The sequence below is a fragment of the Convolutriloba macropyga genome, chromosome 6 (assembly GCF_964194025.1).
Source record: "Convolutriloba macropyga chromosome 6, txConMacr16.3, whole genome shotgun sequence".
NCBI lineage: Eukaryota > Metazoa > Xenacoelomorpha > Acoela > Convolutidae > Convolutriloba > Convolutriloba macropyga.
Window position 1 is genome coordinate 55487011 of NC_134473.1, and position 16103 is coordinate 55503113.

At 34.5% G+C, this 16103-nt stretch overlaps 1 protein-coding gene across 2 annotated transcripts in view; it reads right to left on the reverse strand.

The window, feature by feature from the left end:
• Positions 1-16103, reverse strand: part of LOC142341061 (uncharacterized) — a 41505-nt gene continuing 25402 nt past the window's right edge. For both annotated transcript variants that reach the window (XM_075391905.1, XM_075391904.1), the window contains exons 2-6: positions 14831-15108; positions 5441-5533; positions 4930-5092; positions 723-961; positions 1-210 (exon numbers count right to left, since the gene is read on the reverse strand). In XM_075391905.1, coding sequence (XP_075248020.1) covers positions 16-210; positions 723-961; positions 4930-5092; positions 5441-5533; positions 14831-15108 — 968 coding nt within the window. In that variant the 3' untranslated portion in view covers positions 1-15. The remainder of the gene's footprint in view (positions 211-722; positions 962-4929; positions 5093-5440; positions 5534-14830; positions 15109-16103) is intronic.

Sequence of the window (16103 nt, forward strand, 5' to 3'; positions counted from 1 at the left end):
TTTCAGTAAAAAGTGTTAAGCAATACTTACATTGATGTCAGCATTGCACTCAATGAGATCCCTGACGGCAGCCACGTTGGCCTTGTAACTGGCCATGTGGAGTGCAGTCGATCCATACTTGTCCTTGGCATTCACCTCCACTGAGGGCTTGGCCTCTTTTGCAAACAGGAAGATCAACTTCCTCTGGTTGTCTTCCTCGTCTTTCAACACCTGCAAATTAAAATACTGTACCCAGGTTCAATCCTTAGTGGTAAAATAAAGACAAGTTAATCAAATCTTTGCTTATACTCTATTCGTGGAATCGTGGCTGATCAAATTGATTTTTTCCGTTTGTGACCCCAAGTACATCATGCACCCCCTCCCCCACGACAATACAAAGCACGGGACATATAAATAATTGTGTACGAATAAGTGGTGCGGGGGGGGGGGGGGATTTTATGCACCCACTAAGATGCGCACAAAATTTATTCAGAACCTAAACTTAGTCTTCGATCAGACGCCCAAATTAAACAATTAAGCTTTTGATCATTTTTGGTCTCTTTGGAACTTTTAAAAAAGCAAAATTTGATCAAACTATCGTTGGATTAGCAAAAAATGTTGTTTAAAAGAGAAACACTTTTTCTTTCGTTTTTCTTTCAACAGTTTTCAGTAAACCGACTAACGATAGAACATGTACGGTGGGTGCAAAGTAAATCACTGTGAAACAAATATTTTTTACTCACGTGGGCTATCTTGTTGAGTGCAGTGAACGCATTTGGAGTTAAATTAGAATGACTTCCCCTGAGAGAAGCTGCTCCCCCTCCACCCCCAACCAATCCCCCTGGAGGCTCGCTCTGGAGGTGATTAGGGTCCACCAGGTTGTTGGAGCTACCTGACATTGGGTTATTGCGGGTTTTGAACTTGCGGTACACGGCACAGTAGTGCAGGGGGGTAGTCTCATTGTAGCCTATTACTTGCACAGCTGGAAAAAGCAGAGGTTACCCAGATTAACGAAAAAGGTTATATCATTCATGATACACTTTCTTATATCATGCATGATCTTGATAATTCTCGCAAACCTTAGAGAACCTCATCAACATCTCGATAAGCCAAGGATTTTGGTAATATGTTGGTAAAAAATTGACAAATTCTTAGTTATCAAAAAATGTCAAGATCACCTTGCCGATAAATCTAGACACACGGAAAGTTAGTTTTTCAAACATGAAAAAGAAAATAAAGTATTGGAAAAATATAAGAAGTAGAAAGATGGACCAAAGTGAATCCAGAGGAGTTTTGGACACTTTTTTACCTGAGATTTTACAAAGGTTTTATCAACCGATTGTGCAAGCATCAAAAAATGTGCACAGAAAAATTAGTCAACGTGAATCTAACGTTTCAAATTTTGTTTTATTTTGCGTTATGAGGAAAATATAGAAAATGTTCTAATTTCACGGGTATTTTTTAATAGCTGACAACTGCTTGACATAGTTTAGCGAAATCAGAAAAAGATCATAACCAGCTTGAAATTTTTCAAGTGCCCAATTCATTTGGATATCAGCTATGAATCATCTATTTCTCTCTTGCACCAAATTTTGCTTGATTCTTGAAATAATATCAACTTTTCGGAACTTTTCATTTCATAAAATAGCGTTTGGTTGTTAGAAAGAGAAACAACTTATCCTCGTTGAATTTCCGTTAATTTGGCTAAGAAAGTGTTACTTTGTCAAAATAAAGCACGCAAAAAACTGAAACGAAAACATATGGGATTCAGACCTCAAAACGAGTTATAATTATTCTTTTTCTTACTTACGTTCTTTGTGACAGCAAGCATATCTCGAGAAAACTGAATATCTCGGTTCAACTTGCTGTGGTATTGTGTGCATCAACATTACCGTTACTCCTGGTTGCTTTCCTGCCATAAAAAAAAGTAGAAACAAAAAAGGAGGCTCGGTAATGTGCATTGTTGACTTAATTGTCCACCAAAAAAGGATGAGATAGAAAATATTCAAAAAAATTGTTACAAAACAAGCCTTTTATCCATTTGAAGAATCTTTCCTACTCTCACCACTATACAAAAGAAACAATAACTCATTAAAGGGCCAATGTCAACTGCCATTAACGAGCGTAGGAGACAAGACAAACAACAAAATTAAATAAAAATAACAAGCATTACTTACAACCAAAGTTCCATGTCAACCCATCTTTTTCTTGAAAAAGTTAATGCAGCAGTCAAAATAGCATCCGATAAAACTTAAAATAACAAAATTACTTGAATTTCAGAAAAAAATATGGGAGCCTTCTTTACTGAGAATAATTAACAAGTAGACAGAAAAAATGCAACTTTAGAAAATACGTCTACACTTTTTGAAAACAACTAAATTCAAAGTCATGAATGGAAATAGCTGTCATCTGTTATCATTCAATGGCGTTAATTTTACCTTCAGTCAAAAGTATTGAGACTTGTCATTATCTAGAATCTCATACGACTACAAAAAAAATTGTACAAACAAAAAAATTGAAAAGTCATTTCAATTTTGCGAGCAAAGGGTGTTGAAGCCTATAGATCAAAACCTATTCACCGAAAATATTCAAAATAGTCAACTGCGCATTATTTCGATAAGGTTAAAGTGTTTTGAAATTTTTCAGTATTGTACTATTAATATGATGATCGGACACGAGCGCAAAAGAGCCTCAAAAATTGGAAAAGACTTAAAAAAAACTATATCAACACCAAAGAACCATTAATTAAAGAAAAAGCAGTAAAAAAACTACCTTGTGTGAACCACATTGAAAAACTTCAACCTCTTTCCTCTCTCTTTAAAGTACTAAGATAAGATTTTGCAGTGGCAAATCTCCAAAAACCATTTTTCTGAAAAACACATTTATAAAAACCGTAGGACATTGCAACCGTACGCTTTCAACAAAAAATGGTATAAAACCTAAATTCAAAATGACTATGAAACGATTTGTAGTTGCTGTTGTTGCTGTTAAAATGAATAAGAAAAACGACCAGACATTAAAACTGAAAAGAGACAGAAATTATAACTTCATGAACAATTTAAAATAAACGGTGTTGAAGCAAAAGTAACACATGCGTTTTGGTGAAGTTGATATGTTTGTTCATCAACCTGTCTTTGCACTTAAAATTAACTCTTCAATAAATTAGTTTTAATTTGAAGTCACTCTGGTCTATAACTAACATAAAGACCTAAAAATGCAAAATTATTTTAAAAAAATAAATTCAGCATCTAATAGCTGAACCAAAACTGATCCTGCTCTTGTTGCTTTTCCGTTGAAACCAGAAATTGTTTCAAATTTTAACGAAATTGCTATTTTTACCAAAAAGTCCTTATATCAAATTTAAATTAAAAATGAATTCTGGAGTCATTTCATCTAGTTATGGAAAGCACTAGATAGTTTCTTCAAAAGCATCTGACTAATTACTCTCACTCATAAGACTACCAACAGAACATAAAATTCTGGTAAATCTCAAGAATTTACTCCTTAAACACAATATTGCTTCATTGCACCTCATTGGAAAAAAGCAACCTCTTATTAACTGAAATATGAATTTAACAAAGATCTTTAAATTGAGATGAAAGAATTGCAAGAAATTTTTCAAAAAGACCGACCCAAAATTGAATCAGAATCCTTTTTCGTTGCAAAACGCAGCAATGAGTCCCATACTGGCCTTGCTAACGCTACGCGCGGCTGCTGAAAACTAAATTAACCGAAAATGTTCTGTTCTAGGTTTCTTGACTCAGGAAAATCGTAATTTATCAAAAAAAAAACTCTGCGTAATTTTATTAATAACGGTTTAAATTAGCGGAAGACCGCAAAAGTGTTCTTTTCAAAAACTTTCTATGAACCGAAGGTACAATTAGCCAAAATCGGCGTAAAAGAAGATTATTTTAGCTGTTTCTATGTCTGCCCCGACGGTCAAATCGGGCAAAGTTGGCCAAATAAGCATATTCAATGCTGTTTAAAAAAAGAAAATAGTGAATCTTCAAAATTTTATCTGAAAATTTTGCCAAAACAATTGGTTCAGACAATAGATTCTTCAACTCTCTTCTCTCTTAAAACAGTTTCATCAGCTTCATCATATTTTAGCAAAATAAATCAAAATTTCAGCAAAAATTAAGAGAAATGTGAACAAAACATCGGAAGGTAGGCTAACGTTCACAAATCGTTAAACCCCCATATCTCCTTGAAAAAAGCGAAATTCAAAAAAATCTGTTTAATTTGAAATTCTACCCTTGATATGCGTTCTAATGATACCACACACAATCCTTTACGGTGATTATATCGATTTGTTAAAACTGACTGAACAAAAAAACCCAACTGAGTATAAAGTTCCCCCCTCCCCCACAAAAGTGGGTCGGGACAAAAAATGAATTAAATTTCAAATTTGTTGAGTTTGTACTCAAATCATTTGATCGACGTTTTAATTAGATGACCGCAAAGTGGCTAGGGGTAGCGTATCGTTGGTTCACACATAATACTCCAAGCCTTCCTATCCCAAGCATGTTAAAACCTGAATACTGTTTATCTTGGATCCATATCATGAGATGTATTTGATCATTGACATTAGCCAATTACAAGAGTCGAGTTTGTAAAACCTTCCAAAGTCATTTCGAAATTCTGATTTACATCTCGAATGGCTACGCGTGTCTCGACGAATGCCAATTTTTTGCCGTACTTTCGTCACAGAGTTATGCAACCTATACTTGTATAGGCTAAGTGACTCGAATAATGTCACTGAGATAATGTGGCATAGCCTTTCGAAATTTAAGAGAGAATGTCGGAATGACTTTAGAAGAGTCATTGTTTGAAAAACCAATTTTGATAGTTTTAAAGTTTATAATTGTATATAGTAAAACATGCAACTCAATAATCCGACACTGCAGAGGTCTGGTATTTTAACACCCGCCTGTCCGTAAATGCACTTACATGCTCCGTACTGGACAAGTATTTTTGCACACTTGAAGTGGTTGTACTTTGCACACAGATGGAGGGGTGAAAGGTCATCTTCATCAAGCAAGTTGATCTTCTTTCGCATTCCAGGATGACGTAACAGACGTAGCAGCATGTCAGCGTCACCAGATCGACACACCTGCTCAATATTTTTGAAATATATAAATATGAATCATGGTGTTGTTCAGCAATGTGACGTCATTATAAACAAAGTTTATCATAAAGTTTAAATTAAAAATCACTGTCAACACTGCAATCGCACAAGAGCTTTTAGATAATATTAATTGAAAATGAATTGGGACAGAAAGCAATACGAGCGTTTTATCGGTATCATTTGTGAAAATCATAGGCAGGGAACCCGTTGTCCTAATTCCAGGCAAAGTTTTTGGAAACTTGAATCTCGATAGGAAAAATTTTCATCACATTCATATAGTCATTATCAAAATTATCATTACTACAATTAAATCAACATCAGACAAAACTATACCGTGTGTAGGTTCTGGTTGCCAATATTGACATTGTAGGTGTCGTGGAGGAACTCGTTTCCAGTGGCTCTTGACAAGGAACTTTTCCTGTTTGCCTGAAATATGGAAAAGACATTGTAAATTAGAGCGGACAAGGCATGTCATTAATTATGTGCGATAATTTAAGGAAATCTGTTATAATTTTGGAGGAATGGTATAAAAACGAAGGCTTCTTGTGGTCAAATTCCCAAGACTTGCTCGTAGGAAATGAAGTTATAAGGCAACTTTTACCAGGGAATCACAAAAATATTGGTGGTAGAACAAAATTATGAATACAAAGAGCATGGAGCGTGAATCAGACGGTATAAGGAATCAACTATGGAATCGAAAACAAATTCTCGATTGTTTTATACTTATATATACTGATAACTTTGACAAACTCACAACTGTTCTGTAAAGCTAGAATATAAAAAATTTGACTGCGTTCAAATTTTCCTTCAACGGAATAATGCGTATTTGGAATTTGCCAAATTCTGTTTATGCTTCGCGACATCATTTCAGTGCAGCCAGGTAACCAGGTAAAAAAATATCGAAGAATTCAAATTCTTGCAAGAAAATTCCGAGATGAATTGATAATCTTGCAAGATACTTGCAAGTTGAATTCAAAATCTTGCAAGATTTTTGTAAGATGATTCAAATCTTGCAAGAATCTTGCAAGCAGATTGCATGTAGTATGTATTCCCTTCCAAGATTACTTGCGAGATTCGTACAAGATTTTGAGTTCTTCGATCACTAGGGCGCAAAATAGCTTCTATGGCTGTGCATTGAGATCGAGATCCGGTAACTGGAAAGCTTCGTGATTAAATCTGCCCTAATAGTGGTTCCAACAAATATCAAAAAGGGGACCGTACTAGATTCTATACTGCACTTGTAATTATTCTTACTTGTAAGCCTATACCCGTACCGAACCTCCAGAGTAGATCAGAGCTGGAGCAGGGTAATTCCAGCGTTAGGTGCGCTATCAGAGCTGGAACAGAGCTACCCCAGAGTAGGAGACTCTCAACTCTGGGTCTTGTCTTAACAGAGTAGAACCCAGAGTAGGTCTACTCTGGAGTTTGTCTTGACAGAGTTGATCACAGAGTAGGTCTACTCTGGAGTTTGTCTTGACAGAGTTGATCACAGAGTAGGTCTACTCTGGTATCAGTCCTCACAGAGTTGATCAGAGAATAAAACTAATAGCAGAGTACAACCACCCGGGTCGAAATGTGAACGAATCCCAGGTTGAGGTGCCATCCGGAAGTAACTTCTGATCAGACCATCCCAGACAAAAGTGTCCACTGATCAAACTAAAGTGCGCTCAAAACAGTGTGTGCGCTCAAAGTGTGCTCGAACTTGTCGCTAATCAGACCATGCCAGACGGAAATCACCTCTGATCAGACCGAAATCAGACAATTATTATTATTATTATTACTATTATTAATATTATTTTTATTATTATTATTATTATTATTATTATTATTATTATTATTATTATTATTACTATTATTATTATTATTATTATTATTATTATTATTATTATTATTATTGAAAAAAGTGAAAAAATGCTCTGATAGTAAAAAAATGAGATTTGAAATAATAAGGCCATTTAATGCAATAAATGTGAAAATTTGTATCTTATAAAATATCAAAATATAAGCAAGAGGTGGAAAGAATGTATTCTTCTGTGAGAGTATTACACTCTTCCTGGCAATTAAAGTATTCTTTTTGTTTGTCTTGATTGCTCTATATCCAGTGGTAAGTGTGAGTACCACTGTTGTGCTGGCCCTATTAAAGCAGTTTGGATCATTGCAATCCGTTTAAGGATCCAGGCTTCGTGAAATGGTGAATCAGTTTGCTCTGGTCCTGCTGTCCTTACCATATTGCATGGGTACTGAACCTCCTAAGTAGGGATACATCATTGATGTGTTCCTACGAACAACAAGTGATGGCGTTTTTGTAGAAGCCGCTTGTAAATAATATGGGGTTGGTGCATTTGTAGTCTGTTGTTTACTTTGTAAATTAAGTTGTCGGAGTACATTTACTAAATGTTGTGGAGTAATTTGAATATTTTAGTTAGGCCCTTGTGTGGGTTGGGGGGAATTGTTTGAAATTAGAGGTTGTGTATTAAAGTGTACTGAGTTTCGTGTATATAGTTGTGGTAAAGGTGTATTTACATTTGGTAAAGGTGGAAAAGTTGTATTTAGCCAATCTGAATTTTGTGTTAATTCAGTCGAATTTACTGGAAACATTTTTCTAAATTTAGTAATTTTGTACAATTGCAGTTTTACTTTCATTTTTTTTACGCAGAGAAGATCTAGGTAAACATAGCTGGCATTATCTTTTTATGAAGCAAATGACTTCAAAAATGTTGACTGCAAAATTAAAAGAACAAAGAACAAGAAAAATCCAATTAACCTGTATAAGATATTGGATGAATATGAAGTCTAAATCTTTTGTTTTTTTTTCGAAAACTTTTCCAAACTATTCTAATCTTTTCTGCAACTTATGTAAAAACTATATCACAATGAAGTTCTAGTTCTTATTGTAGGCCTCTTTTAAGTACGCTTTGTCAAGAGTTGTCCCAGAGTAGGCCTGCTCTGAGGCAGCTCTGTCAAGAGTTGTCCCAGAATAGGCCTGCTCTGATCCATCTCTGTCAAGAGTTGTCCCAGAGTAGGCCCGCTCTGAGCTGGCTCTGTCAAGAATTGTCCCAGAGTAGGCCTGCTCTGAGCCATTTCTGTCAAGAGTTATCCCAGAGTAGGCCTGCTCTGAGCCATCTCTGTCAAGAGTTATCCCAGAGTAGGCCCGCTCTGAGCTAGCTCTGTCAAGACTTGTCCCAGAGTAGGCCTACTCTGGGCCAGCTCTGTCAAGAGTTATCCCAGAGTAGGCCTGCTCTGAGCTAGCTCTGTCAAGACTTGTCCCAGAGTAGGCCAGCTCTGTCAAGAGTTGTCCCAGAGTAGGCCTGCTATGAGCCCAGCTCTGTCAAGGATAGCGCAGAATAATGATACTCTGGGAGTTCTTCTGTCAATTAAAACCGCATACTTCTACTCTGGAGCTACTCTGTCAAGCGTAAAAAGTGACCTGATCAGACTCTGATCCAGCTCTGAGAGTTTCCCTGAATTTACTCTGCTCCAGCTCTGATCTACTCTGGAGGTAAGGTACGGGTAGTATGGTAATTATTACATCAACTGGTCATAGGTGTCTGAACTTGTGCATCCCCGGACTACACTAAATTATTTTTTCAGCGCTGAACCATGATAACTTTTGTTCTGAATTTTGGACTGCCAAGTATCATGATCATGTCAAAAATTAGGCTGATCAGAGTAAAAAATCAGGAATTAAAAAGTTTTTCTGAATTTGTCCTGCTCATAAAAACCTATAAATGGACTGCAAATGTACTGATTCAGAACTGATTTTCTGAGTTAATCTGGGAATGTAAAGATTCAGCACTGAATTGTGCTGGGACTAGGGTCCGGGTCTTTATAACCAATTCTATTGTTTTTCTAGTCCCTCATGGCTTCGTCTCTCTAGTCAAGTTTACATTAATCTAGTACAAAAGCTATTCCAAGGTAATTCTAGTCTCAATGTACATCAGTGAGCCTGTCTCAACCTTCCAGCGTACAGTCTGTGACTCCAAAGAATCCAAGTTCTTGACCTTGGACTTCTGCTTTCAAGCGTTTTTCATTTTTTTCCTTGAGTCTTCACGCCTCTAGCCCACTTTGAGTTGAAAAAATAACAAATTTGTTTCCAAAAAATTATAGTGAACTCATCTTTTTACGCACACATTTATTAGTCTAGCCGGCAGAGTGAAAACGAAGTGAAGTCTAGTTGAGACTTCGTCGTAAACCAATTAATGAGATATTAACAACAGTAATCTCAATTCTCCAGGTCACCTGTCACAATCAGGGAAACAAAGTAGGCGCTGAGGAAACTTAAATTGTCCCTTAAAACTCGATGCACCACTTGAAATAATTGTCTTCGAAGATCAAACATTCATACCAAATCAAACAAAACATTATGGCAAAACATTGGTCAGAAAAAAAATCGAATTTTTGGCGTATATTGGGTGTTCGAACAAACGATGCTTCGGCAAATATGGGTGCAAACAACACTGATGAAAATCAATTAGAAGAAACGATGGCAATTCAATCAATAAAATTGTTTCAGAAAAAAACAATTCGTATTCAATGGACAATTCGAAAAGTGCGTTTGTTCTGCAAGATATTTTTTTCATTGCTTTTAAAGATCCCTTGAAATATTTTGAAACATTGGAACTTGGGAACAAAATTACTATCCATATGAGAAAACAAAGTAAATCAATTAGTTTCTTTGCAGGTTTTTTGGAGACCAGAGCCCAATTAGAGAAACCGTAAAAAAACAACGGTAACCATGACAATTCTGACAGAAAAGCACCACATTTTTGTCTTCTGATGTTTTTGAGTGAAAATTTTTTAAAAAATTATCACGAGTGGAAAACGGATGGCTTGTTTGATCTAGAGTTTTTCTTCAAAGCTAAGTGAACACCATTTTGAGCATTGAAAGAAATTTCTGCAGTTTTTGTTTGGAATTAGACACTGACTGTGGGAAATCCACAACAAAAAAAACAGTAATTCAGTTTCAATTCATCCAATTTTGAAGTAAGCTCTTTTAGATATATATGCAGGTTAGCTCTCTAGGAAAAAACATCCAAGAAACTTTGTGAAGGCAAACTGACAATTGAAAAAAAATTTGGCAGAAATTGGCAAAGCTAGCAGAATAACTTTGATTGCTATATGTAGTTTTTTCACAGAGCGTTTGAGTTTGATCACGCTTATAAACAATCATCGTATTATTGTTCCGACCCATTTTAGTGGGGGAGGAACTATATACTCAAATGCGTTTTTCTTGTTCAGACAATTTTGGCCGGTCGATATATTCATCGTAGAGAATTGTTAGTGGTATCATTAGAAAACCCGTCCAGCGTAGAAAATGGAAATTAAAATTTTTTTTTGATTTTCGATTGTTAAGGGAGTTACCGAGGTTAAAAGTTTTCTGAATAGCAGACGATATTACCTTGTTTTAATTCACACTTTCCGTATTTTTTTCTCCAAATTTTCGTTAATTTGTGGTAAAATATGTTAAAATTTTTAGCGGTAGTGTAATTTATATCTCTGAAAATAGGGTTGCTGAATTGTTCGATTTGTGTTTTTGACTAGAATTACGGCAAAATTTTTTCATAATCCTGACTTTTTTTCGTCAAAAATGGGAGCAAACACGCTTTTAGCCCAGTTTTTTTGGATTTGCTGAAAAGGGACACCTTGAAACTGCCCTAATGTTCATTGTAAGCTCAAAAGGAAGTAGTGGTACTCCTGCCAGCCTTAAAGGTCTTCTGGAATTATAATATTGCGAGTTTTTTTGCCAATTTTTAACTCGATAAATTTAAAAAATTCATGATTTCTTTTTGATATACTAGAAAATTCTGTTTAAAAATTGATCGATTTTGCCACCACTTAAACAAATGTGTGTGTCTTTAGTCGCGCATTAAAATTAGGGCTGATCTTGATCTGACCATGGATCCTTACGGTTCAAAAAGTCTTAGATTTTAATGGGGCCTTTTTTAAAAAAATATTTCTGCAATTATAGTTTTTTATGTAAATTAGTGATAACAAAAACAAGCCAAGACTCAATTATTGACAAATCCTATCTGCAAAAAGTGACGCAATGATAGAGGACCTATGATTTCAGAGTTAAGCTCATCCTTTCTATGGCTGACCACTAGTTTTCGTAAAGTTTTATGGACTTCTTATTTTTTGCTGTCATTTTTTGTGCCTATTACAGTCCAAAATTTTAGTCTCCCCAACCAAAAATCCAATTGATTTTTAAGAATTAAAATTGAGCCTAGATATTGTTTTCAGTTGTTATCTAAAGTCTCTTATGACAGCGAATTCATTTGTTTTTAAGAAAAGGTCGGTGAATTTTTGAACTTTTCACCTATTTTATCTTACTTTTCTCAATTTCAGGCGTTTTCGAAGTGAAAAAAATCAATTTCCTCCGAATTATGAATTATTGTTTTCAAAGTTTTATAATCAACTGAAGGTTTCTTGGTTTTGATACTTCGAATTTTCATTTTTTTTCTTTGAGCATTATTGAATATTTTATAAGATCATTTTTAAATTTTTTCCAATTAAAAAGCAAAATAATTGGGAAAAATGCGCAAGCGTTGAGAGAACGCGTAATTGAAAATCTGAATTCATTTTTTTGAATCTTTTATGCTTTTTGGCTGAGACACAGTACACTCGTAAAAGTTTATGGATTTTTTTCTTTGTCTCTCTTCTTGTTGTTGTATGACATATACCTGATAATGCTAGGTCTCAATTGCATTCTTAGGATGTATAACTGAAATTTTTCAAAGACTCCGGTTTATAGCTATTTGTTTTATTAATTTCAAATTAATTTTTTTTAAAAAAAATTCTTTTCAAATGTCCCTTTTTTGCTTTTATTTTTGTCATCAAGAAATCAGCCTCACAAATAAGAAGTCTCAACTACTATTGTTAATTCAAAAATTATTTTCCTGGTTGGTTATATGTTCTGACTGATGATTTCAATCATTTAGTTTTAAAAGAAATTTTGGTATTTCTACACTGTCCAAATTGTTTTTAATGTGATGGCTACGTAGTTCTTTCGTAAAGAAGTCCCGTTGATGTTAAGACAAGAAGCAAATGATTATTTATGACTTGCAGTTCTTGCAAAAAACAACCGAAAATTGTAGTGCCTTGAACGCTGTGATGTCGCAAAATTGTTTGTGAAGTTTGGGCTTCCGCATTTATTTGTTTTTAATTTGTAGTCTTGTAACTTAGTCTCGTTAATAACCAGCGCAATTGACTTCCTGAGGTGTTGCAACCTAATTAATCAACTATTGAAGTCCTATATCTGTTACGGCTTTTGAAATTTTTATTTTCAAAAAAAATTTTTCAGCTTCGCTTATTTTAAAATCGATTTTCGTTCGATTTGCAGCTTAGTCTCTGTAAAGACAGGTAAGAACGCGGTTCCAATGAGCTAGATTTCAATCTTCATAACCGTTTCAGTTTCAATCGTTTGCTTCTTGGCTTTGTTGTTACTCTTACTGAGAGATTTCATAAAACATTTGAGATTATTTATTTGTACATTTTAAAGGATTTTTGTTTTCTTTTTAAATTATAACAATAGTGGTAGGTCCCATAGGCTTTGGACTACTGTGTAATTGGAAGATTTTGATGCTCTTAGTGGCACCTTTATTGTTTTAAATGCTTCACTGCAGTTTTTGCGCAAAATTTGCTCGACATTTTTTGTTTTGACGGGATTTCTTCTTTCGTTTTACAGTGGTATGACCTACACTGGATAATGACAGGTCTCAATAGCTTTCTATGAAGATATAAATGAACACTTCATTGTTTTCAGTTTTATTTATTAATATTAATCACTTTTTAACTTTTGTTTTTAAAAATGAAAAAGTGTTTTTGATCTTCGCACCTTTTTGCTCTTTTTTGTCGACCTGTTACCCAGTCGCATTGAGGAAAGGTCCAAACTCATTTCTCATGAATTATAGCTTATTTTGGTTTCGTTTAGGTTTTATCTGATGTGAGTTTAATTTTGTTGTTATTTTTTTAATATAGAGATCGAGTTTTGGTCGTAATTAAAGTTTGTTTTTGATTTTTTATTATATTTTCTAGTAGTTCTAATAACAACAGGTTTCGTCGGCTCTCTAGCGTGGCTTTATGGTATCGCATTTGTGATTCATTGAACGATATGTATGTTTTTTAATGTTTTCGCTTTCATTTGGTAGCCAATTAAGCCAAGAGTGTGGATGAGCGGAGTCGGAACATTATGTGCGTACGCACATTAAGGAGCCTCTTTGTTTTTTTAATGAATTGCTTAAATTATTCAGTTGATTGTCTTTTAGTGGAATAGGAATATCTTCTCAAAGCAGTTTTTAGGAGCATTATAAATTCTGATCGTCCCTTCCATACATTCTTGAGCGATCACAGCTTAGAAATTTTTGTTGACTCATTGAGACACTCATTGAGACACTCATTGAGACACTCATTTAAAGTTACTCTGAATTTTTGCTTCAGTATGGTTTCATTTGAAAGTACCTTTTTTCACAACTTATTGAGCATAATTTCACAAACATAATTGAAGTTAGATGTAAATTTGTCAATAACAATGCTCATGAAGCCTCCTAAAGATTATGCCTTGAAGGGTTATGCAATGACACTTTTTGTAAATTATTTAATACATTTCAGATTTAAGAGTGATCTTCTCCTCCTCCACTGGTATAGATATTAAAGAAACTATTTACATCAAAGCGGTGAAAAATAATTGAGAATAGCAAAATTTCAACATTATCGAAAACCAATACGGTGTTTTTGAGTCAGGTTACGTGTTCATGAACAATCGAAAAACAGCATAAATTGTCGATGGGACTATTGGTATATATTCATCAGCGAAACAGAAATTTTTGTTGCCTAAATTTTTGTTTACATTTAAAAAGACAGTGATAAACTGACAAACTGGACAATGTAACGAAAATAAAGGTTCTCCGCATTTTAGGACAAATTGTTTTCTGCACTAACAGTTGATGTTTTTAGAAGACAAATCAGTTGAAGAGTAGCAAAAAGAAAGAACGAGTGGTTACCAAAAGATCGGTTTTCGAAAGAAAGTATTAACTTTTGTAGCAAATTTGACAATTTACAGCTCCATGCTCTGATATCCAGACGGTCAATACAGAAATGGAAAATCTTGGAATCAGTACAAATTTGAGCCAATTTTTTTGAGCCCTTTCACAAAGTCAGATTACAATTCTGCGAGACTTCAATTGAAGAAAAACATTGCGATTTTTGGTCATTTATCATTCCAAAATAGTTGGCGATTCAGAGATGTGCGATCATGATCATGGAACAAAGCTGATTAATCTCTCCAATTTAATTTCTTTATCATGAGCAACATAGATTGAAGTTATTAGCTACTAACTAGATTGAAGTTATTGAGATATAATTAAAAAAATTTGTTGAAACAACTAATTTTATGTTGAATTCATTATCCTGAAAAATCTGTAGTTTTATAAAATAAAAGTTACCACATTCTTGATATGGTGGTTTTCAATAACTCGTGCGCAAAAAACGCGAGTGCTTTTGTGGTGCGGGCTTCGGGTATTGACAGTATCTAATCAATAAATAACAATAATAAATAGTATTTACTGATAGTAGATCTTGCCTTATCATTCTATTGGGGCGAGAGAAATATTTAAATGGAAAAAAAACACCAATAGAACTGAGCATCAAAACTGGAAGTCGTTTTATAACATACATCCAAAATGATCTGTTATGATATATCCTAAGATATATCCTAATTGGTCTCACCAAATTGCTACTCCCATCATCCAACAAAGCCACTGCGTCTGCCAAGTCTGCACGAGTGAAACTGAAGTCACTATAATTGACCCCACCCGTGTTCGAGCCCCCATTTTGACCCGTTGCCTTGTTTGTGTTGTCCATGTTTTTGTTTTCGTTGTTGAGGTTGTTAATCCTGTTGAGTTTGAGGGTGGATAGTTTGTTGGAGAGAGACTGAGTGGTGGAATTGGTGGATTCTTCAACTGGACTCTCCTCTACTTCCTCCATCTCCAGAGACATGACTGCTCCTGTAAACAAAAATAAACAAACATAGACAAACAAAAACAAGAAACACCGAACTTCCAATGAAATGGACGTATAAGATCTTTCTCAAACAACGGAATCAAAAATGGATATGAATGAAAATTTTCAAAAATACAGAGAACATATTACTTGTTCTAATCGTTGCAATAATCAATAATTAACTCAATCTAACTGTTAAACAGCTATTGGTGAGCTCTGATAGATACTCGTATCGAAACACAAAATTTCGAGTGAAAATTTCGAATTTCAAAAAATTTTGTAACGTGCCACGAATTCAGGATTAAATTTCAGCCACTTTTCCGGGTGCTATTAAAACACCCCATAGCCATCTAAAACGATCATAAAGCGCCATAGATGAGACTAGGACGCAAGATAAAAAACTAAATCCATTAACAAAAATAAACGTTAATAAAGAAACATAAAGCGCCATAGATGAGACTAGGATGCAAGATAAAAACTAAATCCATTAACAAAAGTAAACGTTAATAAAGAAATAATTTAAAAAACTCAGAACTAATCTTTTAACGAACACTTGACAACAAAGTCAAACAATGAGGCTCGTTAATAAGCGTTCGCACTTGATGTTCGGACCCGCTCTCATCTGCATAACTGTGAACCAAATGAAATGGTAATCAAAAGTAGATCTTTGAGTTTAAAAATCGTTACACAAACTAATAAATGAATTACATAATGCCATACCTAATTAAAGCACTAACGAGATCTCATACCATTAGTAAGAATAAGGGAGAAAAAATAAGCAACAAAATGAGCAAAAAGAAAAAAAAATACGGCAAAAATTCAACATACAAATTTTAAAGCACCTAGTAACAACGTAAAAACACAATCAGAAAAAACCTTAACTAGACAAATTTACTTTTTTCCTACCTATACAGAAGATGGAATTTTTCCATAATGAGACTAGGTAACAAGTCGACAAAAGAGAACGAATAATGAGGCGAAATTCAAAAGTTAATCAACA